Raw genomic sequence first — 27,964 nt, 5'->3', positions numbered from 1 at the left:
CCTTTAAAGTGCACTTGTAGAGCACTATAAAGGGAATGGGCCAGTAATCAAAGGTCGCTGGTTCGAACCGCCGAGGCGACTAGGTGAAAAATCTGTCGATGTCCCCTTGAGCAAGGCACTTAACCCTAATTGCTCCTGTAAGTTACTCTGGATAAGAGCGTCTGCTAAATAAATGGAAATGGAATAGGGTACCATTTGACCGCAGACTACGTCTCTGTATACAGTCATATCCTACTGTGGTGCCATTCTTTGTGTGGAATGACAAGTCTGCACATTCGCCATTGTCTGAGTTTCTGTTATGCTCAACAACCATTGAAAAGTGCATAATAATAATGATACTATTAAAATGGCATTTACTGTATAGATGAGTTGTGCCCTGCTGCTACTGAAGAAACACTAGACGTGTCTAACAGCATGTTACGGTCTGTTTTAATGTCCTCTCATTTCAAAACTAGATTGATTTGACTTTGGAATGTGACTGAATCCATCTCTTCTTTTGGCTGCAATGTGTTATCAGAATATTTTTAAGTAATAAACCACACATATCAGACCGCAGATCAGATCTCTATCTATGTTTAGAACAGACTTTCTGTGCAGAATGTAACTGCGCGTCTGACAGGGTCAGTGTGTGTGCACGTGTGTGTATTTGCGTTCACACAGCACCCATCTCTCCTGAGGGTAAAAGTATAAAACTTTTTATGTCGTTACAAAAGACAAACTACATTACAAAAGACAAACTAGACTGTCGTAAAACATAGTTCTGGTTCTAACTGTAATGACAGAAGGACGAGGTCACTCTTTTTAAGAGGGCTATTTAATCATGGTTGTGTGAAATCAAACGGAACGAACAGCAGTGTACTGATGGACCAGCATCACTGCCTGTTACATCACACACACACATTCCCGAGTGCTTATTATTAATGTCCTAAATAAAACACTGCTATCAGAATTGAGAAACATAAATATAAAACAGCTAAAGGATTTTTCCAGTTTCATATCTAAAAAAAAAGAAAATAGTTATTATACAAAACATCATAATAATAGTAAAATGTCCAAGCTTTAAAAAAAAACAAGACTGACGAGTACAAGAATCAATATGATTGTGATGACCCACTCCGCCCAGGACCTCTAACTGCTGTAGGATGCAGTGATGAAAGAGAGTTATATTTCCATTCTAATTAGCCTGGTCCCAATGCTCCACAGCTACAAACTCCAATCAGACATTCAGATACTAATGATTCCTACTTAGTAGTGACTATTGAACCCCCTGTCTCCTTACAATTAGAAAGGCACTTCAACTGAAAGTCATCACATTGGTGGGAAATAGAGGGTTCAATGACTTATTGAGGGATACGTTAACTAGCTGTGGTCTACTATGGGGAACTGGAGGATGGGAGTCGGGTTCAGGAAGTAATATTGAGCAACGGTAGGGTTTAATTATTGATTTGGAGGGATATTGTGGGGGTGAGAAGGACTGTCCATAGGGTGAAGGAAATAGGGGGCGTTGAGGAGTACAATTGGGAATAGTGGGCTTTTTTGGGGAGATGGTGTTGGGGTGGGGGTGTTAGTGAGGGGTGTCGTTGAGGTGTGTACTACTGGCAGGTGTGGCCTGCCTCCTGCTGCAGCACCATCTCATCCATGCGTCCCTGCCAGGTGTCAATGGTGGTGAAGATCTGGGCTGATGTGATGGGGTACGTGTAGCGCTCCTTGTCCATCCCCTGCTTGTCAATCATCACCATGTTGAAGTTATTATGGGAGATCTGGAGCAGTAACCTAGGCAACATACATCAACACTTCCATCAGGTCAAGGCTGAACACACAATGGTGGGTCTGAAGAATGAGTTATAGGTTTGTTATGAATGATGATGACGGTGTGTGTGTGTGTACCTGAGTTGTAGAGCCAGCCCTGGGGGGATGAGTCTGTGGCTGATACGGCCGATCTGTGCCGGGTAAATCCCAACCAGCTCAATCACCGTCACATGCCTGAGATCCAGACCACACTGGGCATGCTGGAATACACACACATTTATATTATAACCACACCAAAAACACACAAATAGCATTGTACACACAAGCACAGAACATGAAAATGCACTCGCATACAAATTCAAGTAATGTCAACAAATGTCACAGAATCCATCACCTGGCCTGTTAAAGGCCCAGTGCAGTCAAAAATGTGATTATCCCGTGTTTTATATATATTTCCACACTATGAAGTTGGAATAATACTGTGAAATTGTGAAAATGCCCTTTTAGTATAAGAGGTGTTTGAAAAAACTGCCTGAAATGTCAGCCTATTTTGGTGAGATGGAGTTTTGCTGACATCACCAGGCAGTAAATTAGTTAATAGACCAATAAGAAAGAGAGTTCCAAACCTCTCGCTAACAGCCAGTTTTACCCTCCCCACTCAGACCACTCCCAGACAGTCCTAGTACTATTCTTGCTTTAATAATTGCTCTTTTAGACCATCTTAATTGAAAACAATCACAGTAAGGTACTTCATTGTTTCCCATAAAGGATTTGATAATGAGATGAAAATGGCTGCATTGGACCTTTAAAGGTGAGGTTTTAATGACTCACAGCGTATGACAAGAGTCACCTCTTTCCTGACACTTTAAAAGGTCAGGCTTTTTAAAGGCTGCTCCCTTTTAATATCTTTTGACAGGCAGAAAATCATCCAAACCCAGAATAGCCTGAATTTACAGAGCACACCGGCATTGTTTATGCTGCGCGGTGACATTTTCTCTGTTTACCAGGAACCGAGGAACTACACACCCCATCAGCAGAACCACAGACAATTTGACCTACTCCCCCACTCGGTCTCTCTCTTTCCTCACTCTCTGCCTTTTTTCCCCCCCCTCCCTCCCTCCCTCCCTCCCTCCCTCCCTCCCTCCCTCCCCCTCCCTCCATCCATCCCTCTCCCTCCATCTCTCTCCCTCCCTCCCTCATCCCTCCATCCCTCCTCCCTCATCCTCCCTCCCTCATCCCTCATCCCTCACCTGCAGATTAGTCATTTGGAACCTGTAGTAATGATTGGCAGCTGTGGGAGCAGAAATGATGAGGAGGCGTCGTTTCTCATAGAACTGGTCCAGCAGACCTGAGGCTGTACGCACCCCCACGTTGATGTTCATAGCTGTGACATAACATGTTATGACATAATAAAACACTACATCATTGCAACATATCACATCATCATATTCTATGAAAGCAAATGATGTAACTTGATTTGCAATTGACCAAAAAATCTCAAAATGATGTTAATTTCATTGCTCTGTTTTACTTGTCTTTGCTGGTCTTGTTGTTATAAAGTTTGCTAGCAATAGTAGCGAGTGACTTGTTCCTTCCACAGCGTATATCAGAAGTGCTATATGGAGCGTCACTGTATTTTATAATATGATAGCAGTATAATACTGTCTCTTCTATTAGACAATAATCCACTTAAGTATGTGTCACAGACAGTGCTGGTCGATGTCAGAGCAGGCGGTATTGATCTGCTGGGCCTCTGATCGATCGACAGCCCATCCTGGCCGAGGGAGACATCCCCGTTTCCACCTCCAGCGAACCCCTCAGCACCCCTGATCACAACTTCAATGCTGCTAAACACACAGCACGGTGGATGTGTAATGTACAGTTGAAGTCAAAAGTTTACATACACTTATGTTGGAGTCAATAAAACTTGTTTTTCAACCACTCCACAAATTTCTTGTTAACAAACTATAGTTTTGGCAAGTGGGTTAGGACATCTACTTTGTGCATGACACAAGTAATTTTTCCAACAATTGTTTACAGACAGATTATTTCACTTATAATTCACTGTATCACAATTCCAGTGGGTCAGAAGTTTACATACACTAAGTTGACTGTGCCTTTAAACAGCTTGGAAAATTCCAGAAAAATACAGTGGGCTCCAAAATTACTGGCACCCCTGACTGGCAATGCACAAACAATACTTAAAAAAATATGAACAATATGATTATAGAGATAAACTCAAAATACCAACATGTGAGAAATACTGTACTTTATTAATGTTCCAATGGAACCCACCAAAATCATACAATTATTTAATACAAAATACATTTCACCAAAATCAAGGTTTCATAATTATTGGCACTCCTCATTTAGTACTTAGTGCAACCATCTCTGGCAAGGATAACAGCATGGAGTCTTTCCCTGTAATGTTTGACAAGGTTAAGGAACACATTTGAAGGGATTTTGGACCATTCCTCTATGCAGATCCTTTCAAGATCCTTCACATTCTTGGGTTTGCGCTTATCAACTGCCCTCTTCAACTCAGCCCACAGGTTTTCGATTGGATTGAGGTCCGGCGACTGAGATGGCCATAGCAGAACATTGATTTTGTTGTCACAGAACCATTTCTGTGTGGATCTTGAGGTATGTTTTGGGTCATTGTCTTGTTGGAAAGTCCACATACGGTCAAGTCCCAGCCTTCTGGCAGAGGCAACCAGATTGTCAGCCAAAATTGCCTGGTACTTGGTGGAATTCATTATGCCATCAATCTTAACCAGTGCCTCTGGACCTCTGGAATTAAAACAGCCCCAAAACATCACTGACCCACCACCATATTTCACCGTGGGTATGAGGTGCCTCTCCTTGTATGCATCTCTGTTTCACCGTGGGTATGAGGTGCCTCTCCTTGTATGCATCTCTGTTTCACCGTGGGTATGAGGTGCCTCTCCTTGTATGCATCTCTGTTTCACCGTGGGTATGAGGTGCCTCTCCTTGTATGCATCTCTGTTTCACCGTGGGTATGAGGTGCCTCTCCTTGTATGCATCTCTGTTTCACCGTGGGTATGAGGTGCCTCTCCTTGTATGCATCTCTGTTTCACCGTGAGTATGAGGTGCCTCTCCTTGTATGCATCTCTGTTTCACCGTGGGTATGAGGTGCCTCTCCTTGTATGCATCTCTGTTTCACCGTGGGTATGAGGTGCCTCTCCTTGTATGCATCTCTGTTTCACCGTGGGTATGAGGTGCCTCTCCTTGTCTGCATCTCTGTTTCACCGTGGGTATGAGGTGCCTCTCCTTGTCTGCATCTCTGTTTCACCGTGGGTATGAGGTGCCTCTCCTTGTATGCATCTCTGTTTCACCGTGAGTATGAGGTGCCTCTCCTTGTATGCATCTCTGTTTCACCGTGGGTATGAGGTGCCTCTCCTTGTATGCATCTCTGTTTCACCGTGGGTATGAGGTGCCTCTCCTTGTATGCATCTCTGTTTCACCGTGAGTATGAGGTGCCTCTCCTTGTATGCATCTCTGTTTCACCGTGGGTATGAGGTGCCTCTCCTTGTATGCATCTCTGTTTCACCGTGGGTATGAGGTGCCTCTCCTTGTATGCATCTCTGTTTCACCGTGGGTATGAGGTGCCTCTCCTTGTCTGCATCTCTGTTTCACCGTGGGTATGAGGTGCCTCTCCTTGTATGCATCTCTGTTTCACCGTGGGTATGAGGTGCCTCTCCTTGTATGCATCTCTGTTTCACCGTGAGTATGAGGTGCCTCTCCTTGTATGCATCTCTGTTTCACCGTGGGTATGAGGTGCCTCTCCTTGTATGCATCTCTGTTTCACCGTGGGTATGAGGTGCCTCTCCTTGTATGCATCTCTGTTTCACCGTGGGTATGAGGTGCCTCTCCTTGTCTGCATCTCTGTTTCACCGTGGGTATGAGGTGCCTCTCCTTGTATGCATCTCTGTTTCACCGTGGGTATGAGGTGCCTCTCCTTGTCTGCATCTCTGTTTCACCGTGGGTATGAGGTACCTCTCCTTGTATGCATCTCTGTTTCACCGTGGGTATGAGGTACCTCTCCTTGTATGCATCTCTGTTTCACCGTGGGTATGAGGTACCTCTCCTTGTATGCATCTCTGTTTCACCGTGGGTATGAGGTGCCTCTCCTTGTATGCATCTCTGTTTCGACGCCAAACATGCCGATGTGACCAAAACGATGTGACCGATCTGACCAAAACGATGTGACCGATCTGACCAAAACGATGTGACCGATCTGACCAAAACGATGTGACCGATCTGACCAAAACGATGTGACCGATCTGACCAAAACGTAACATTTTGGTCTCATCTGACCAGAGCACCTTCTTCCAATCATAATTTAAATGACGTTTGGCAAACTCCAAGCGCTTGCGTCTGTGTCTTGGGGTCATTAAGGGCTTTCTTCTGGCAACCCTTCCAAAGAGCCTGTGGTTGTGGAGGTGGCATCTGATGGTGCTTTTTTAAACCTCGTGACCCAAAGACGCCACCAAGGCCTGCAATTCTTTCACAGTGATTCTTGGGGATTTTGTTGCTTCTCTCACGATCCTCCTCCCTATCCTGGGGGGCAAAATGTATTTGCGTCCTCTACCCGTGAGGTTTTCAATTGTTCCATATCTTTTGAATGTTTTAATAATTGCCCTGACAGTGCTCAGTGGTATATTCAATCGTTTGTGGATCTTCTTGTAGCCATTACCAGATTTATGAAGGTCTACGACCATCTGTGTCTTTTGAACTGCCAGGTCTTTTGTTTTCTTCATGGTGTTGGATGACAAAGGGATATTGCATGTGTGTTACCTCATTTTTATACCCTCGTGAAAAAGGAAGTGATATAGTGGCTCAAAATAGTTCCTTAACACTTAGATAAACTTAAATAAGTGGAATTTAATTCCTGGTTTAATTTTGGTAGATGTTATTTACAATAATATTTAAGGGTTCCATTAATTGTGAAACCTTGATTTGGAAGATTGATTTTTAATTAAATCAATAAATTATTTTGTTGGGTTCCATTGAAACATTAATAAAGTACAGTATTTTTCACATGTTGGTATTTTGAGTTTGTCTCTATAAATATATTGTTTATATTTGTTTCAGTATTGTTTGTGCATTGCCAGTCAGTGGTGCCAGTAATTTTGGAGCCCACTGTATGTCATGGCTTTAGAAGCTTCTGTTAGGCTAATTGACATCATTTGAGTCAATTGGAGGTATACCTGTGGATGTATTTCAAGGCCTACCTTCAAACTCAGTGCCTCTTTGCATAACATCATGGGAAAATCTAAAGAAATCAGCCAAGACCTCATAAAAAAAATTGTAGACCTCCACAAGTCTGGTTCATCCTTGGGAGCAATTTCCAAACGCCTGAAGGTACCACGTTCATCTGTACAAACAATAGTACGCAAGTATAAACACCATGGGACCATGCAGCCGTCATACCGCTCAGGAAGGAGACACGTTCTGTCTCCTAGAGATGAACGTACTTTGGTGCGAAAAGTGCAAATCAATTCCAGAACAACAACAAAGGACCTTGTGAAGATGCTGGAGGAAACGGGTACAAAAGTATCTATATCCACAGTAAAACGAGTCCTATATCGACTTAACCTGAAAGGCTGCTCAGCAAGGAAGAAGCCGCTGCTCCAAAACCGCCATAGAAAAGCCAGAGTACAGTTTGCAACTGCACATGGGGACAAAGATCGTACTTTTGGACAAATGTCATGTTGTGGGGGTGCTTTGCTGCAGGAGGAACTGGTGCACTTCACAAAATAGATGACATCATGAGGGAGGAAAATTATGTGGATATATTGAAGCAACATCTCAAGGCATCAGTCAGGAAGTTAAAGCTTGGTCGCAAATGGGTCTTCTAAATGGACAATGACCACAAGCATACTTCCAAAGTTGTGGCAAAATGGCTTAAGGACAACAAAGTCAAGGTATTGGAGTGGCCATGACAAAGCCCTGACCTCAATCCTATAGAACATTTGTGGGCAGAACTGAAAAAGTGTGTGGGAGCAACGAGGCCTACAAACCTGATTCAGTTACACCAGCTCTGTCAGGAGGAATGGGCCAAAATTCACCCAAATTATTGTGGGAAGCTTGTGGAAGGCTAACCGAAACGTTTGACCCAAGTTAAACAATTCAATGGCAATGATACCAAATACTAATTGAGTGTATGTAAACTTCTGACCCACTGGGAATGTGATGAAAGAAATAAAACCTGAAATAAATCATTCTCTCTACTATTATTCTGACATGTCACATTTTTAAAATAAAGTGGTGATCCTAACTGACCTAAAACAGGGAATTTGTACTAGGATTAAATGTCAGGAATTGTGAAAAACTGAGTTTAAATGTATTTGGCTAAGGTGTATGTAAACTTCCGACTTCAACTGTATGTGTGTGTGGTTTATAGTGACGGGGGGAAAAAATCAATAGTTACATATCGGGATATTATTTTTGACGATGTATCGTATCATTTTGAAAATATCACAATATCATTTTTGTGCTGGTTTGATATGCCTGCATGTTCTCATTCTTCTTTTTAAATAGGGAGTCAATTTGTTTTTCAGAACTTTTATTTCCATGTCTGATCAAAACTCATTTTCTCATGGCTCTCTCGTCCCTCTGCAGTAGACATATGGTGAGCAATATGTTTGGAACATCGAATCGCAATATAATCACAGTATTGAATCGCAATACATATAGATTCGTGATAATCGCAATACATATTGTATCGACACCTAAGTATCGTGATGATATTATATCGGGAGGTCCCTAGCAATTCCCAGCCCTATTGGTTTATGTGAAGTGTAAAGTACTGTATGTGTGTCTGTGAGGTGTGCTTATGTGATGTGAACAGTATGTGTGTATGTGTGTGAGTATACATACATGTGTGTGTGCACAGATATGTACCTGCACAGTTGGTTTCCGTGCCTGACCAGGTGAGTCCATACTGGCACACCCTGGCAGCACTGCCCTGGAGTTCGTACCCTCCTGTACATTTGAAATCACAGGTGGCTCCGTAGTTATCTCCATCACTGTCACACTTCATATAGCCGTTCTCTGGAGGGGTGATGGGGCTGCAGCGACGCACTGGTGGCACAAAACAGATTCAGACACACACTCTAAGGCTGTGTTCATGCATCCCAATTCTGATTGTTTTTCGCTAATTTTGTATTTTGACCAATCATTTCACCTCTGAAAAAGGTCTGATGTGAAAAGATCTGACGTGATAGGTCAAAAGACCAATTAGTGGAATATAAAAATTGTCTGATTGTGTAAAAGCAGCCTAAGAGGCATAAATGTGTAAGTGTTCTGTGATTGTTCCTTCAAATGTTGTCAGAACATTGCTGTCTGACTAGAAACACTGTAAAAATGTTGGGGGATCACCTCGTACTCTGACTGAGAAGCGGCAACTGCCCTTGTTCCCGGCGCGGTCATAGACGGTGTAGGACATCTTATGGAGCCCCTCAGGGAAGTGTCCAGGAGGCTTCCCTTTCAGGATCACACTGTAAACACAGCCTCAGTCAAATACTACACTGTGTCAATAGTACTGACGCCTAACTAAAGACTTACCCTACTACTACTGCTACCATGACTACTACTATTACTGCTACTACTGCCACTAGACTTGGGCGGTATCCAGATGGTCATACCTTCATTCCAACCTTGTGCTATACCGTGATATTCGGTAATGCCAGCACTGAACACAAGGGGAGCTGTTTTCTAAACCCACAGCCTCTGTAATCCTAAGGTTAGCCATGCTAACAAGTACATGTAAAATCTCATAGAGAATGCAAACTAAATGCTAACAAGTTTTTCGCAAATATTTTATACAGCCTCTGATCTAAATTATTTTCAGGACAGACGTCCCAGCTCATAAAGTTATACAAGTAACTCAAAAAGCTACTTACAGTTTGCTGCACGCACAAAACAAATATTAGACAGCAAGGCTCTTGATCCAGGAGGGGGTTCTCTACTGTTACTAAGCTAAGCTTGATTTTTGGAACAAGCTAACCACTTAGCTAGATAGCGAACTAGCTACTAAATTAGCAAACCAAATACACAACTGTAGAACATTTAGCACATTTTAGACAGTATAATTAATAGCTATAAAATATCTAGCTGGCAAACATTTAGTTGTGAATTCCATACTGTAACTAGACGTGTGCTGCACAACAGTGAGTGACTCACAAGTCTCTTGTTGTTGTGTGATTGTAAACAAACACCACGTGACTGGGGACTACCGGTAAGAAAAAATATGTGACAGGTAAAATAAAGAACTACAAATATTAAAATGTATACAAAAACTTCGTATAAATAGTTTAAACGGTATTGAAAAAACATCCTGTGGCTATTTCCAAATATCCCGGTATACGGTATATACACGGTAGAGGTTGACCGATTAATCTGCATGGCTGATTAATTTGTGCCAATTTCAAGTTTATAACAAATCGGTAATCTGCATTTTTATACGCCGATTATGGCCGATTACATTGCAATCCACGAGGAGACTGCGTGGCAGGCTGACCACATGTTACGCAAGTGCAGCAAGGAGCCAAGGTAAGTATCTAGCTAGTGTAGCAGTGTGATGTTGTTCCCCTAGATTATGCACCAAGTTGCACATAAGGACCAATTCAAATAGGCCAGGTCAAGAGGGGATGTTAATAATAATAATTCAGTGTGTTTTTTAAATTTAATTACAGCTGAATAGCTAATGTAGGTTTTGGTGTACAAACACTTTTTCATATCAATATTGTACATACACGTGATTGTAAAAGTTTTGTATATTTTGGTTTGGCCCATCGCGGGTTATCTGTATTTCCGTACCCCCTTATTGTTCTCTTTTGCCTGACCTTCGGCATAGCAAGGTATGTTGTCCTTGGCTCCGAAATTGTTTAATATAAAACCGTGGTAAATGTTACACAATGTGCTGTTATGCAACCATAAGTTCGTTACAATGTGGACAATATAAAGATTTATGTTAACAAGTTTCACAAAGCTCGCTAACTAGGGTACCTATTGTAACTTGTGAGTACTTGGGACGGTGTTTGAGTGAGTTTCTATGTTCTCGCGCAGGTGCCTGAGAGCTGTGACTGCGCCAAGGGCTAAAATATTGTGTGTTGTCTCTTCGTGTGCAGGTATGTCTTTTATTTTGTCCGAATTATGTTCTATATCATTTTACTTGTATTGTATGGTGTGCTGTTGTGCACTGAATGTGTGCACGCAGCACCTGTTATTTATTTTTGGAGCTCTCTTTTGCCTGACCTTCGGCATAGCAAGGTGCCTGAGAGCTGTGACTGCGCCAAGGGCCAAAATATTGTGTGTTGTCTCTTCGTGTGCAGGGCAAATAAAAATAATCCAACCAGCAGACCTCCAGTTGTGGCAGTGTCCTACTTAAAAGTACACAACGCAGAACAAACCACGCTACACTAGCATAAAACGTATCTTATAAAAAACAATCAATCTTAACCTAATCACTAGTTAATTACACATGGTTGATGATATTACTAGTTTAACTAGCTTGTCCTGCGTTGCATATAATCAATGCGGTGCCTGTTAATTTATCATCAAATCACAGCCTACTTTGCCAAACGGGTGATGATTTAACAAAAGTGCATTCGCGAAAAAGCAAAATCGTAGCACCAATGTACCTAACCATAAACATCAATGACTTTCTTAAAACCAATACACAAGTATATATTTTTAAACCTGCATATTTAGTTTAAAAAAAAAATGTTTAGCAGGCAATATTAACTAGGGAAATTGTGTCACTTCTCTTGCTTTCAGTGTAAGCAGAGTCAGGGTATATGCAGCAGTTTGGGCCGCCTGGCTCGTTGCGAACTGTGTGAAGACCATTTCTTCCTAACAAAGACCGTAATTAATTTGCCAGAATTGTACATAATTATGACATAACATTGAAGGTTGTGCAATGTAACAGCAATATTTAGACTTAGAGTTGCCACCCGTTCGATAAAATACGGAACGGTTCCGTATTTCACTGATAAACGTTTTGTTTTCAAAATGATAGTTTCCGGATTTGACCATATTAATGACCTAAGGCTCATATTTCTATGTGTTTATTATATTATAATTAAGTCTATGATTTGATATTTGATAGAGCAGTCTGACTGCGCAGTGGTAGGCAGCAGCAGGCTCGTAAGCATTCATTCAAACAGCACTTTCCTGCGTTTGCCAGCAGCACTTCGCAATGCTTGAAGCACAGCGCTGTTTATGACTTCAAGCCTATCAACTCCCGAGATTAGGCTGGCAATACTATAGTGCCTATAAGAACATCCAATAGTCAAAGGTATATAAAATACAAATGGTATAGAGAGAAATAGTCCTATACATTCCTATAATAACTACAACCTAAAACTTCTTAACTGGGAATATTGAAGACTCATGTTAAAATGAACCACCAGCTTTCATATGTTCTCATGTTCTGAGCAAGGAACTTAAACGTTAGCTTTTTTTACATGGCACCTACTTTCTTCTCCAACACTGTGTTTTTGCATTATTTAAACCAAATTAAACATGTTTCATTATTTATTTGAGACTAAATTGATTTTATTTATGTATTATATTGAATGAAAATAAAAGTGTTCATTCAGTATTGTTGTAATTGTCATTATTACAAATATATATATATATATTTTTTTTTTAATCGTCCGATTAATCGGTATCGGCTTTTTTGGTCCTCCAATAATCGGTATCGGCGTTGAAAAATCATAATCGGTCGACCTCTAATACATGGTATACAGCCCAAGCCTAACTACCACTACAGGTTATAAATGAAGGTTCAGTGGAGTTAGGGGTTAAGGATCAGGGGTCAGACTGACTCAGTGAGGATGCCATCGGCCGTGTCCTTGCCCTCCGGTGTGTCCCAGGTCACCCTGGCAGTGAGCTTGCCAGGCTCTGCCGTCTTGTCCTTCAGGTTAGGACACTTTATTACTGGGGCATCCACATCTACCAGAGAAGGAGAGAGGAGAGGGGGGAAAGAGTGGTTAAAAAGGTCAGCAGATGTGGAGGGAAGAGAAACAGGAAGACAGAGAAAAAAAGTGCTTTTCCCTGTTCTGTCATGTTATGTTGTGTTATGTTATGTCCTGTCTGTGTAATTGGGGTGATTTTAGACTAGAGAAGCTCCTGTGATGGAGTGCTGTTTCACTGAGTCGTGGCTGAAAGACGACATTGATAACAGCTGGCTGGGTTTTCCGTGCATCGGCAAGATAGAACAGCTGCCTTTGGTAAGACAAGTGGTGGCGGTCTGTGTCTATTTGTCAATAACAGCTGGTGCACAAAATCTAATATTAATGAAGTCTCAAGGTTTTGCTCACCTGAGGTAGAGTATCTCATGATAAAACGTAGACAACACTATTTACCAAGAGAGTTTTCATCTATATTTTTTGTAGCTCTCTATTTACCACCACAAATCGATGCTGGCACTAAGACCGCACTCAACGACCCGTATAAGGCCATATCAAACAAGAAAATGCTCATCCAGAGGTCGGCACTCTCAGTGGCCGGGAACTTTAAAGTAGGGAAACTTAAATTCTACCAGCATGTTACATGTGCAACCAGAGGGAATAAACTCTAGACCACCTTTACTCCACACAGAGACGCATACAAAGCTCACCCTCCATTTGGAAAATCTGACCATAACTCTATCCTCCTGATTCCTGCTTACAAATCAAATATAACTGTATTTGTCACATGCGCCGAATACAACAGGTGTAGTAGACCTTACAGTGAAATGATAACTTACAAGCTCTTAACCAACAACGCAGTTTTAAGAAAAATAAGTCTTAAGTAAAAAATTCAAACAACAATTCATTATAGAGCAGCAGTAAAATAACAGTAGCGAGGCTATATACGGGGGGTAGCGGTACAGAGTCAATGTGCGGGGGCACCGGTTAGTCAAGGTCATTGAGCAGGTTGGGAGTCCAATCCCTGTACCTTTTGCAGAATATCAGTCTGTCCCCGATGTTTTTCCTGGAGAGAAGTGGCTTCTTTGCTGCCCTTCTTGACACCAGGCCATCCTCCAAAAGTCTTTGCCCCACTGTGCGTGCAGATGCACTCACACCTGCCTGCTGCCATTCCTGAGCAAGCTCTGTGCTGGTGGTGCCCCGATCCCGCAGCTGAATCAACTTCAGGAGACGGTTCTGGCGCTTGCTGGACTTTCTTGGGCGCCCTGAAGCCTTCTTCACAACAATTGAACCGCTCTCCTTGAAGTTCTTGATGATCCGATAAATGGTTGATTTAGGTGCAATCTTACTGGCAGCAATATCCTTGCCTGTGAAGCTCTTTTTGTGCAAAGCAAAGATGACGGAACGTGTTTCCTTGCAGGTAACCATGGTTGACAGAGGAAGAACAATGATTCCAAGCACCACCCTCCTTTTGAAGCTTCCAGTCTGTTATTCGAACTCAATCAGCATGACAGAGTGATCTCCAGCCTTGTCCTTGTCAACACTCACACCTGTGTTAATGAGAGAATCACTGACATGATGTCAGCTGGTCCTTTTGTTGTGGCAGGGCTGAAATGCAGTGGAAATGTGTTTTGTGGATTCAGTTAATTTGCATGGCAAAGAGGGACTTTGCAATTAATTGCAATTCATCTGATCACTCTTCATAACATTCTGGAGTATATGCAAATTGCCATCACACAAACTGAGGCAGCAGACTTTGTGAAAATGTATATTTGTGTCATTCTCAAAACTTTTGGCCACGACTGTACATATTACCTCAATTACCTCGACTAACCAGTGCCCCCACACATGGACTCTGTACCGGTACCCCCTGTATATAGCCTCGTTACTATTATTTTATTGTTGCTCTTTCATTATTTGTTATTTTTTTCTTTTTTTAACTGCATTGTTGGTTAAGGGCTTGTAAGCATTTCACTGTAAGGTCTACACCTGTTGTATTCGGCACATGTGACAAATACAATTTGATTTGATTTGACAGCTACAGACAAACACCACACACACAAATGCCATACACATACTGTACATCGGTAAATACACACACATCCACATGCACACAAGCACTCTCTGACTCACCTATGCAGGCACTCTCCCCTGAGGTCCAGGTCTTGTGGTACTGGCAGGTGACAGTCTTGGACCCCTTCAGAGTATATCCAAGGGAGCAGAAGAACTCACAGCGGGAGTTAAAGTAGGATCCGTCTGAACACTTATAGCCACCGTTAGCAGGCATCTGTAGCTTAGGACACCGGATCTCTGACAGGGAAACACAAATCAAGTCCATAAATGTATTTTCACAAACAGGGTGTATGATTAGCAGGTAGCTGATGAATCTGACAATGATTCTATTGGTTGTGTCTATCTTCAGTGGTTACATACAGTACCAGTCAAAAGTTTAGACACACCTACTCTTAAGGGTTTTTCTTTATTTGTACTACATTTCTACATTGTAGAAAAACAGTGATGACATCATAACAATAAAATAACACATATGGAATCATGTAGTAACCAAAAAAGTGTTAAACAAAATCCAAAATATATTTTATACTTGAGATTCTTCAAAGTAGCCACTCTTTGCCTTGATGACACCTTTGCACACTCTTGGGCATTCTCTCAACCAGCTTCATGAGGTAGTCACCTGGAATGCATTTAAATGAACAGGTGTGCCTTGTTAAAAGTTAATTTGTGGAATTAATTAGTGGAAGACCAAGTCCATATTATGGCAAGAACAGCTCAAATAAGCAGGGATCGCAGCCTCTTTTTCAACTTTCACATCTAGATGGCCGGGCGGGGTGGGGCCAGAGACGGCAGGGGTTCAAACTGTAGAACCCAGTTCTTACATTTGAATATAAAAATTTATTTTATCAAACAAAACTATGCTACCTTTTATCTCTGGGACCCTCAGGATGACAAATCAGAGCAAGATTATTGAATGTAAGTACATTATTTACCTTCTGAGGTGAATGTATCAAACCAGTTGCCATGATAAAAGCGTTTTGTTGTTTTGCACTCTCCTCAAACAATAGCATGGTCTTTTTTCACTGTAATAGCTACTGTAAATTGGACAGTGCAGTTAGATTAACAAGAATGTAAGCTTTCTGCCAATATAAGACATGTCTACTGTATGTCCTGAAAAGTTGGCTGTTACTTATGTGGGAGTGAATGATACATTTAGGGACAGACATAGAAGTGTACATTAGAATATAGGAGGAGAAGGCAACAAGTGAGTGCATTTGTCATTCTGGTAAAAACAGGAAACCAAAGATAAAACAGATAGTAAAATGGCCGAAGCCATACGTGCTTTAAAGTGCATTTATGGAAAGAGCAGGACACCATTATGAAGATTAAATAGAGAGGAAAGGCCATAAGTGCTTAGGGTAAAGGCCATAAGTGCTTAGGGTAAGATAGACATATATTAATTTTAGGAGACAAGAGGGTCCTGCCACCATTATAATCTAATCAAGAGCGGATACAGGCGTTATTGGGCGTAAACAAGAAGGAAGCCTGAAATGAAGGATAATAGTGGCAGATGACCTAGGAGAAGTAATTTAATTAAAGTATGTAATGAACTCATGTGCTATGTGTGTATAAGAACAGAGCCAGTGCTTATGGAAGTTGGTCTTTCCGCGGACTGACACGGCTTGTGATATGTTATATTAAAAGCCTATATTGATTTTACAAGTTCTTGTAAGAGTGTTATATTTCTGAGACGATTATCCACGACACTTACAATGTCATTCTAGTCACATTAGCGCATGTTAACAACAACCATTCCAGTTTAGGGACACCTATCTTAAGACAGGTCAGTCAATACTGAACACATCAAGAACTTTGAAAGTTTCTTCAAGTGCAGTCGCAAAAACCATCAAGCGCTATGATGAAACTGGCTCTCATGAGGACCGCCACAGGAAAGGAAGACCCAGAGTTACCTCTGCTGCAGTGGACAAGTTCATTAGAGTTACCAGCCTCAGAAATTGCAGCCCAAATAAATGCTTCACAGAGTTCAAGTAACAGACACATCTCAACATCAACTGTTCAGAGGAGACTGTGTGAATCAGGCCTTCAAGGTTGAATTGCTGCAAGAAACCACTACTAAAGGACACCAATAAAAAGAAGAGACTTGCTTGGGCCAAGAAACACAAGCAATGGACATTAAACCTGTGGAAATCTGTCCTTTGGTCTGATGAGTCCAAATTTGAGTGCCATGTCTTTGTGAGATACAGATTAGGTGAAGGCTTGATCTCCGCATGTGTGGTTCCCAAAGTGAAGCATGGAGGAGGAGGTGGGATGTTGTGGGAATGCTTTGCTGATGACGCTGTCTGTGATTTATTTAGAATTCAAGGCACAATGAACCAGCATGGCTACCACAGCACTCTGCAGCAATACGCCATCCCATCTGGTTTGCGCATAGTGGGACTATCATTTGTTTTTAAACAGGACAATGACCCAAAAACACACCTCCAGGCTGTATAAGGACTATTTGACCAAGAAGGAGAGTGATGGAGTGCTGCATCAGATGACCTGGCCTCCACAATCACCCGACCTCAACCCAATTGAGAAGGTTTGGGATTTTTTTATTTATTCACCTTTACTTAACCAGCTATGCCAGTTGAGAACAAGTTCTCATTTACAACTGGCCAAGATAAAGCAGTGCGACAAAAACAACAACACAGAGTTACACATGGGATAAACAAACGTACAGTCTATAACACAACAGAAAAATCTATATACAGTGTGTGCAAATGTAGTAAGATTAGGGAGGTAAGGCAATAAATAGGCCATAGTGGCGAAATAATTACAATTTAGCATTAACACTGGAGTGATAAATGTGCAGATGATGATGTACAAGTATTGATACTGGTGTGCAAAAGAGCAAAAATAAATAACACTATGGGGATGAGGTAGTTGGGTGGGCTATTTACAGATGGGCTGTGTACAGGTGCAGTGATCGGTAAGCTGCTCTGACAGCTCATGCTTAAAGTTAGTGAGGGAGATGTAAGTCTCCAGCTTCAGTGATTTTTGCAATTTGTTCCAGTCATTGGCAGCAGAGAACTGGAAGGAAAGGCGGCCAAAGGAGGAGTTGGCTTTGGGGATGACCAGTGAAATATACCTGCTGGAGCAGTGAGCTGAGATAAGACGGGCTTAGCAAAGACTTATAGATGACCTGGAGCCAGTGGGTTTGGCGACGAACATGAAGTGAGGGCCAACCAACGAGAGCATAGAGGTTGCAGTGGTGGGTAGTATATGGGGCTTTGGTGACAAAACGGATGGCACTGTGATAGACTACATCTAATTTGCTGAGTAGAGAGTGTCGGAGGCTATTTTGTAAATGACATCGCCATAGTCAAGGATCAGTAGGATAGTCAGTTTTACGAGGGTATGTTAGGCAGCATGAGTGAAGGAGGCTTTGTTGCGAAATAGGAAGCCGATTCTAGATTTAATTTTCGATTGGAGATGCTTAATGTGCGTCTGGAAGGAGAGTTTACAGTCTAACCAGACACCTAGGTATTTGTAGTTGTCCACATATTTTAAGTCAGAACCGTCCAGTGTAGTGATGCTAGTCGGGTGGGCGGGTGCGGGCAGTGATTGGTTGAAGAGCATGCATTTAGTTTTACTTGCGTTTAAGAGCAGTTGGAGGCCACGGAAGGAGAGTTGTATGGCATTGAAGCTCGTCTGGAGGTTTGTTAACTTCTCTAGGGTAGAGGGCAGCATTCGGAATTTTGGATGAAAAGCATGCCCAAATTAAACTGCCTGCTACTCGGGCCCAGAAGATATGATATGCATATAACTGGTAAAATAAAGTTTCCAAAACTGTTAAAATAGTGTCTGTGAGTATAACAGAACTGATTTGACAGGCGAAAACCTGAGATTTTTTTTGTTTTGTTTGTTTTCTATTCAATGCCATTACAGTATCCATTGACTTAGGACTCAAATTGCAGTTCCCATGCTTTCCACTAGATGTCAACAGTCTTTAGAAATTGTTTCAGGCTTGTATTCTGAAAAATTAGGGAATAAGAGCAGTCTGAATGAGTGGACCTGCCGTGTCACAGAGATTTTTCATGCACACGACCCGAGAGAGTGCCTTTCTTGCTTACCTTTTATATTGACGACGTTAGTATATGGGTTGAAATATTATCGATTATTTAGGCTAATAACAACCTAAGGATTGAATATAAACATCGATCGACATGGTTCTATGAACTGTACTGATACAATTTGGATTTTTTGTCTGCCTGTTTTGACTGCGTTTGAGCCTGTGGATTACTGAAGAAAAAGCGCGAACAAAACGGAGGTTTTTGGATATAAAGAGACTTTATTGAACAAAAGGAACATTTATTGAGTAAATGAATGTCTTCTGAGTGCACCCATATGAAGATCATCAAAGGTAAGGGATTAATTTTATCTCTATTTCTGACTTGTGTAACTCTTCTACTTGGCTGGTTACTGTTTGTAATGATTTGTCTGCTGGGCTATGTTCTCAAATAATCGTAAGGTATGCTTTCGCCGTAAAGCATTTTTTAAATCTGACACCGTGGTTGGATTCACAAGAAGTTAATCTTTAAACCTATGTAAAATATGTTTTGTTTTCTGAATTTTTATAATGAGTATTTCTGTATTTGGCCCCCTGCAGTTTCACTGGCTGTTGAAGAGGTGGGACGCTAACATCTCACGTACCCTAAAGAGGTTAACACAGTGTCCAAAGAAGGGCCAGCAGTATACAGAATGGTGTCATCTGCGTAGAGGTGGAACAGAGAATTACCAGCAGCAAGAGCGACATCATTGCTATATACAGAGAAAAGAGTCGGCCAGAGAATTGAACCCTGTGGCACCCCCATAGAGCCCGCCAGAGGTCCAGACAACAGGCCCTCCGATTTGACACACTGAACTCTATCTGAGAAGTAGTTGGTGAACCAGGCAAGGCAGTCATTTGAGAAACCAAGGCTATTGAGTCTGCCGATAAGAATGTGGTGATTGACAGAGTCGAAAGCCTTGGCCAGGTCGATGAAGACGGCTGCACAGTACTATTTTTTATCGATGGCGGTTATGATATCGTTTAGGACCTTGAGGGTGGCTGAGGTGCACCCATGACCAGCTCGAAAACCAGATTGCATAGCGGAGAAGGTACGGTGGGATTCAAAACGGTTGGTGATCTGTTTGTTAACTTGGCTTTCGAAAACTTTAGCAAGGCAGGGCAGGATGGATATAGGTCTATAAGAGTTTGGGTCTAGAGTGTCTCCCCCTTTGAAGAGGGGGATGAACGCAGCAGCTTTCCAATCTTTAGGGATCTCAGATGATACGAAAGAGAGGTTGAACAAGCTAGTAAAAGGGGTTGCAACAATTGCCACGGATAATTTTAGAAAGAGAGGGTCCAGATTGTCTAGCCCAGTTTATTTGTAGGGGTCCAGATTTTGCAGCTCTTTCAGAACATCAGCTGTCTGGATTTGGGTGAAGGAGAAGCAGCGGTCGGGGCTTGGGCAAGTTTCTGCGGGGGGTGCAGAACTGTTGGCCAGGGTAGGGGTAACCATTCGATTATCATGAATTTATCGGATTTATCGGTAGTGACAGTGTTTCCTAGCCTCAGTGCAGTGGGCAGTTGGGAGGAGGTGATCTTATTCTCCATGGACTTTACAGTGTCCCAAAACTGATGAGTTGGGATGAGTTGGCCCGCAGAGTGAAGGAAAAGCAGCCAACAAGTGCTCAGAATATGTGGGAACTCCTTCGAGACTGTTGGAAAATCATTCCAGGTGAAGTTGGTTGAGAGAATGCCAAGAGTGTGCAAAAGCTGTCATCAAGGCAAAGGTTGGCTACTTTGAAAAATCTCAAATCTCAAATATATTTAGATTTGTTAAACACTTTTTTGGTTACTACATGATTCCATATATGTTATTTCTACAATGTAAAACAATTTAAAAATAAAGAAAAACCCTTGAATGAGTAGGTGTGTCCAAACTTTTGACTGGTACTGTATGTTTGGTGTAAAGGTGTGTGTCCAGTGATTTTGGGTCTCGCCAGTAGGCCAGGTGTGCGAGTTTGTGTGTGTGTGTGTGGCGGTCTCACCCCTGCAGGCGTAGTTTCCTGACCAGTGTTTGCTGGCCATACACACCACCTCTGGGTGTCCCTGCTGCATCTCGTAACCCCTCTTACAGCGGATCTTACAGCGCGATCCCATCACGTTCTTATAATACTGCCCCCCAGGACTCCGACAACTCACGTCGCCATGCTTCACCTTGATGGGCGCGCACCAAGGGGTCCCTAAAAATGGGGTTGGGTGGGGAATAAGAGGGAGAGTTATACCATTCACATAAAAGATTGAAATAAAAGTCCTTCTGGTTCAGATGCTGGACAGACATCTATCTATAAAGGATAGAGATAGACATTGTCTGTTTGTGCCGCAATGTAAATTAACTATTGGGGGCCGGGGGGTATTTAGCAGTGTTTTGGACATCCATGTGTTTTCTCACCTTATTGCTAAAATGAAGAGAGGCTGTGAGTGTAAGTCAGGCAGTGAGTTACCCATAGCAACATACATAATCCATACTGATTTACCACAGGACACAGTGTTTACAGAAGACTAAAGAGATAAAATCTGGAGTGCTAGTGTAAACCCATCCATACAATGGCTTTGTCACTTACCATAATCCATACTGACAATAAGACGTACTGGCTTGAGTAAAGAAAAGATAGAGGTTGAGAGTAAGGGAAATAGTTTGAGTGTGTGTGTGTGTATGTATGTGTGTGTGTGTGTGTGTCCGTCTTTGATCACTTTGATCCAGTGGATTTAAACGAGATCACTCAATCATACTGTTGATTAGAGCTACTAAACCCCATCAATTGAAATATTAATAAATATAACCTTCAGAATGGAGGCTGAAGTGGATGATGATCTAGATCTGATTTACAGCATGAGGGATAAAGATGTGTCAGAAGAACACTAAAGTTGCCTCCAACTTTCCTCTAGCAGTTGGACGGCTCTATCCATCCCTCAAACGCTTGCCTAAAGATTCCTTTTGGGAATGCCAAGTTTGAGGGGCCAGCAGGTTTGTATTCCAGGGAAATAAAATCTGCAGTCTATTTCCCACTGGCTCAGAACACACACACACTTTCTTGTAAGCACACACGCACACACACACACTCTCTCAAACACACACTCTCAAACACACACCAGCTGGACAGGAGCTGGACCATTCGTGTGTGTGTGTGTGTGTGTGTGTGTGTGTGTGTGTGTGTGTGTGTGTGTGTGTGTGTGTGTGTGTTGGCTGTATCTCAAGTCTCCACTGTCATTGAGTAAGAGAACACAATACTATATTTGAGTCTCTACAGAAGAGAAATAGTCCAGGAGTTTGGTTTGGCCCAGAGGGTAAAATTCCATGTCTAACTGACTTCAAAGTAAAGTTGAAAGTTAGTTTGACATAATTGTGTCAGTTTGTAAAACATGGGATGAAGCATATCGCTATCTTGTGGAGAAGAAAATAACATAGTTGTGTACATCACATTGAAGTGAAAGACACACAGCTAACTTTGATTGACTATTCAAATAAAATAAATGTTTTCAATGTTGATAAAAAGTGAAGTCAATGCTTTGAGTTTAAGAGGCTTATTTCAACCTTAAACTTTCCTGCATGTTGAAAGCGAGTGCCAGAGTGTGTAAAAGCGTGCGTGCGGCAGCAGAGCTTGGTCAAAGCATTCACCTCCGTTTCTACGAGCATATGCATCTTCATCATCTCCATAGCCATAGTGTCCCGACCCTGGGAAAGTAAGAGGGAGAAGAAAGTAGCTAGTGACCAAGGCAGGGAGAGAGCAAGGCTGCATTCAAGATAAGAGTAGGGCCGCATTGGTTTCTGTATAGCACTTTGTGACATCTGCTGATGTAAAAAGGGCTTTATAAATACATTTGATTGAAAGGGTTTATCAACGTTTCAAAACATGATGTAGGCCTAATCCTTCAACAAAAGATTTGGGTTAGACTTTACTGGTGTTTTGCAAGAGGTCATTATTAAATCAAGATTATCACTGTTGGAAAACGTTGCTAAACTATTCCTCCAAAGAGGAATGAGAGAAATCTCTTTAACACATGCAGAGAAGAAGAACCCCAAGGGAGCCTTTCTCCCCAGCTGGTTTGGCACAATTAATCACTTTTACTGCAACCTTGTTCTAAAACCAGTGGTGCAATGGCAACCTCACACTGGGGTCACATTCAGTAAGTATGAAACTGAAGGAAACATTTTGAAACAGAGGAGTAACTACCTAAACCTTTTCTCCATTCCAAAATGTTTTCTCCTGTTTGTTCTTGCTGAAATGTGACTCGGGGTCTTGTTGTGAGGTCACCAACATACTTACTGTGATATGTGACTAGTGCTCCAATATTGGTTTCCTTTCCTTCTCTCCTTCTTGGTCACTAATATGAGAGAGCTAGAAAAAGAATGGCCTTCCAATAGAAATCTGGCTTATTGCTTTCATCTGTCAAGATATTTGGTATCAGTTGTCAAAAGGAAAGCAGATATGAGTATTGGGACGTTGCTTGTCTGGCAGACAATGCTTCGCTGTCACAGCAAAATTACTGCATGATCTAGAACCTTCTGCTTCAAAATGATACATAACCTTTCAATGCACAACGCAAGATAAAGGAGGAGTGACATGAGGGAGAGAGAAAAAGGTGAGGGGAATAGTGAAGGGAGCGGGAGAGAGAATGGGTGAGGGAAGGAAAGGGGTGTAAATGGGAGAGAGGAGTGAGGAGCGAGCTCAGATACGCCCAATCGCTACCAGAGGAGGATGTTGTGGACTCCAACCCAGTGTGAATGTGTTCTCTGTTCAGGATCCATGAAGGACAAAACAGACAGAGAAGTCTTTCACTCCTGCTACAGCTACACACTCCCAGCCCGGCGGGCGTACATACACGTCAGCCAAATGTCTAACGCGCACTGCGGTTTTAGCAGTCAGATCACACTGCTACTGAGCACATCCTTATACAGACCCTGAATCTGATTTGGCTGGCTGAGGGGAAAACTCACGGGCACACAGCCAAGGAAGTCTAATCAGAGGGAAACAGACATATCTGGGAAACTAATCACAGGTGTGTGCCGCTGCTTCAGATCAGTTCTATAACAAGCTTGCAGACAATTCACTGCCTACAGGGAGGTTACATAGTACGACCGCTATATGGCCCAACACCAGAGTGCACATGGAGAACTTACCACACATCTCTACTGGGCTTGGTTATGGAGCCATAATAGACAACAGACAACAGAATAAATCTAACACACACACACACGTAGGCCTTCCGTTCTGTCTCTATCGAGACTCTTCTACAGATTACTATCCTGCTACAACAACTAAAGTTCTGCTCTCATTTTTTGGTTTTGTTATTCTGTAATAAATTGAATCCTAGGGGGCTCTACTGACATACACCATACCAGCAGAGAGCCTCATAGCCTATAGCAGGGGATATTTCCCAGAGACAGAGCTAGTCCATCTTCTCCACACGCACATCCTTAGAGACGAAGGCAGCCAGTTAGACTGACACTCACATCCCATCCAGCAATCTGCAGCAGAGGGCATAACACATTATTATAGACTTGTCTCTCTCCTTTCCTAAGGGATCTTAGAGGGATCTTAGAATACCGCAGTACTGTTCCTTTTCCACTCAAAGCTCCAGAACAGCCAGGGATAAAATAACACTATGATTAACTTGAAACGATCTCATCCACATCATCAAATTGAGCCAGTCTTGAATAAAAGCTGATATGCTGAGAAGTTGACACTCAACTTGGCAGTATAAAGTTTCCTTCTATTACTTATTTCTTATTTGCTTAACATCAGTGTGTGAATGAAGGCCAGATCCAGAGTTTTCAATAACAAAGAGAGCGAAAACCTAGAAGCTGTCATTCATCCACATAAACATGGTCCCAGTCCCAACAGTCTTTCTGTCAGTGCAACTGAGGTTTGGAATCAGACAGCATCGCTAACAGTCTCCCTCTTCTTTTCTCTTCTCCTCTCACAGTGAAAATGACTCCTCAGAGGGTGGGAAGACGTCAGAGAGAACACGGTTTTGATAAAACAGAGAGAGCGAGAGAGAGGCTCTCCTGCCAAGCTCAATGAGAACAACAGGGCCAGAGGGAACACAAACTGAGGTTCCAGTCAGCTTTATTCAGCTGAGCTGCGAGTAATAGGAATCAATGACAGGGTTAATGTAGAAACATGCCAGGAGGAGAACTGAACAGGCAGTACAGGCATCTGTTATTTCATCTGGGCATAAGAAACACAGACTAAAGACAGTGAAGTGATATGACCATCTCTTTCTCACTGCCTCTGTGCACAACTTCCCTTTAATAGGTCGCTTCCTAAACCAACCACTCTTAACTAGTGTTCTCTCCAACATCACATGCTCACGACACCTTTCTTAACGCATCAATCACTGACTCGCTTTCTCTCTCACCATGGAAAATGAGAAGAACCATTATTACTGCTACTCCAGTGGTATTAGTAAGCTGGCAGGCTTAGAGAATTCCCATGGTTACATCACGCTGTGTTAAGACGGCATGTTTGAGCTTTCTGACAATTAACAATACATACAAGGTCACTCACCTACCATAGACCAACAGCACAGCAGTCCATTCGTAAAAAATGAATGATTCATAGAGTCATTATGACTGGGTTTCACTGTAAGTAGAAATGCATGCTGAGCGAGCAATAAAGGAGAAGGCGTCACTGAGTGTGTACGTGTGTCTGTGTGAGTGTTTGCTTGTGTTGACAGAGAAAATAGGAGGGGGACAAAGGAGACAGCGGCAACCATCTTGTTTTTTGAGACAGCAGCCGAGACAGAAACATACAGAGTTCCGGAGAGAACCAACCATCAAACCCTTCCCATGCCAGTTACCACCCACCTTCATATGCCCTGGAGGTAACATCAACACTCAGCCTCTCAGTACAGACACCTCAATGCACGTAAAGTAACATCAACACTCAGCCTCTCAGTACAGACACCTCAATGCACGTAAAGTAACATCAACACTCAGCCTCTCAGAACAGACACCTCAATGCACGTAAAGTAACATCAAGACTCAGCCTGTCTCTCAGTAGACACCTCAAAGCACTGTATAACACCAAAGCAAAGAGAGGTTACTAAGGCTACTTAAAACCCAAACCATCCCCCCCTTCTCAACTCGCTTTAACACACACACACACACACACACACACACACCACACACACACACACACACACACACACACACACACACACACACACACACACACACACACACACACACACACACACACACAAATTACACCACATAAACAGTCTAACTAACAACCCCCAAATAAATACAAAGACCCCTGTTAAATCAACCCCCATAAACACACACACACTCACAAGCACACAGACTCACCTCCAGCTATAAGCATCAGTTTGACACGCTGTGTTTACCCTGTCAGTGTAAATCTAACTCCAGTAGCGTATGCCCATGTTTCAGCCTGTTTCTCAGACAGAAGTGGTGAGCCGCGCCGCCACTGGACAAGACACATACATCTCCAAATCAACACCCTCACACACCCTCAAGCACCCCCCCCCCACACACACAATCTCTCTCTCTGACACACCTTACATCTCTAACCTTGATTCGGACATACACATACACTCCATGATAAACACACACGCATCCAAACTATTATACAGTCCCATCCCGTCTTGAACTTATTTCAGCTTCTCATTACTCTTCAGTGAATGTTCCTCTGCAGGATACTGTCCCTGCCCTGTTGGCACTCATCCATCTGGAAAACTATCTCTCAATGTGTGTGTGTAAGTGCTTGCATATATGTGTGTGTGACTTTGTGTAACCAAGCTAAGATGAGAGAACACCACATGGAATCATATCAATCAACCAGCACAAAATAAAACAACTATAATGGTCTCTCTATCCCACCATGTCTACTTTTAAATCAATGGTATGGCCTGTTCACGGTTCCATTCAACTGATAGTCATCCTGTCACCCTCCAAAGAGACCCTGCCACCCTCCAAAGAGACCCTGCAATCTTATTAAACAAAACCACCCAGGACTGGACAGACACTGACTCCACAGATCTGCGGGTCTAGGAAAGCTAGGAAATGGGAGGAGGCAGGCCGAGCAAATGTGCAGTTAGTCCGAACACAGGAGCCCTTGTGTGGCTTGTGGCCTGTGACGGTTCCGACATCCCGGAGCTATGGGCTCTGATTGCAGAGCACTGAGCTCCAATGCCGGTCACACTGGGGTGGACTGTAGTCGGGAAATATTTACTGGAGACGTGGAATTATCTAGGCTATTGACAACTTCGATGTGATTCGCCACTATGTTGAATGAAATCATAGACCATTAGCTAGGTAAAGATTAGTTACATGTTGGCACGTTTAACTTACATATCCCCTTGTTAAACGAATGTACAACTGTTAAACTCATTACCCACTGGACACACTGGTTGAATCTATGTTGTTTCCACGACATTTTAATGAAATTACGTTGAACCAACGTGGAATAGCTACGTTGAATTGACGTCTGTGCCCAGTGGGATAGCGCACTTACTTTGCATGGCAAAATAACTTGAACAAATGACTTAATTAATAAATGTTTTTTACAAGCTATAGCACGAAGGTAAACTAAGGCACCATGTACAGAATGCTGGCTTTAGTGTCTCTCATGAATTCTGCGGGAGACGTCCCCCAGATGCGCACTGCATTCCCCCTTTTACCCTAGCCTCACCCTCCACGTAAACATAAAATGTGGCTCACAAAAAGTAGCGGTGGGATATAGACTAATCGATAATGAATGCGTAATAACAGAACAAATTGCAACAACCACTAACTATGTTATGCAAATATCTAAAAACGTTACATTTATTTGAGAAATGTCAATTAAATGTACGGTGTCCATTTGGACACTAGTGGGTTAACTAAATCCCTCTGATCCGCAGGATGGATAAATATTTGCAATTCCTTACCTTCATAGGCTAAACTGAAGAAGAGCTGGACAAACACGAACAGGGACACTACCAGCCAGGTGTCCATATTCACGCGCGGGACACTCTTCAACATCTTTGTAAAGTACAGGAAAACTTCCAAGGCATTCCAACTTTCCAAAGACCCGCCTCCTGCTCCAGAAACACGAGAGGATACTCCACCAGGATCCTAATCGAATCTGGCATGAGCCAGGGCGCGCGCGCACGCGTCACAGCTAAGTGCAGCAACACTGAA

At 42.5% G+C, this 27,964-nt stretch overlaps 1 protein-coding gene across 2 annotated transcripts; it reads right to left on the bottom strand.

Annotated features, from left to right (window-relative positions):
• Nucleotides 1-795: 795 nt before the first annotated feature.
• Nucleotides 796-27,862, bottom strand: srpx (sushi-repeat containing protein X-linked). 2 transcript variants are annotated; one of them, XM_039014576.1, is made up of 10 exons: nucleotides 27,712-27,862; nucleotides 22,433-22,489; nucleotides 20,802-20,996; nucleotides 14,823-14,999; nucleotides 12,606-12,732; nucleotides 9,154-9,272; nucleotides 8,677-8,856; nucleotides 3,000-3,133; nucleotides 1,888-2,009; nucleotides 796-1,773 (listed from the first exon to the last, which is right to left on the bottom strand). In XM_039014576.1, the coding sequence occupies exons 1-10, from the start codon at nucleotides 27,803-27,805 to the stop codon at nucleotides 1,593-1,595; spliced, it is 1,386 nt and encodes a 461-aa protein (XP_038870504.1). In that variant the 5' UTR covers nucleotides 27,806-27,862; the 3' UTR covers nucleotides 796-1,592. The 2 variants fall into 2 exon arrangements, with proteins under 2 accessions (XP_038870504.1, XP_038870505.1); XM_039014577.1 differs by lacking the exon at nucleotides 22,433-22,489.
• Nucleotides 27,863-27,964: the final 102 nt, after the last annotated feature.

Source organism: Salvelinus namaycush, chromosome 19 (assembly GCF_016432855.1).
Source record: "Salvelinus namaycush isolate Seneca chromosome 19, SaNama_1.0, whole genome shotgun sequence".
In the NCBI taxonomy this organism is placed as follows: Eukaryota; Metazoa; Chordata; class Actinopteri; order Salmoniformes; family Salmonidae; genus Salvelinus; species Salvelinus namaycush.
This window is presented reverse-complemented; position numbering and strand designations above follow the sequence as displayed.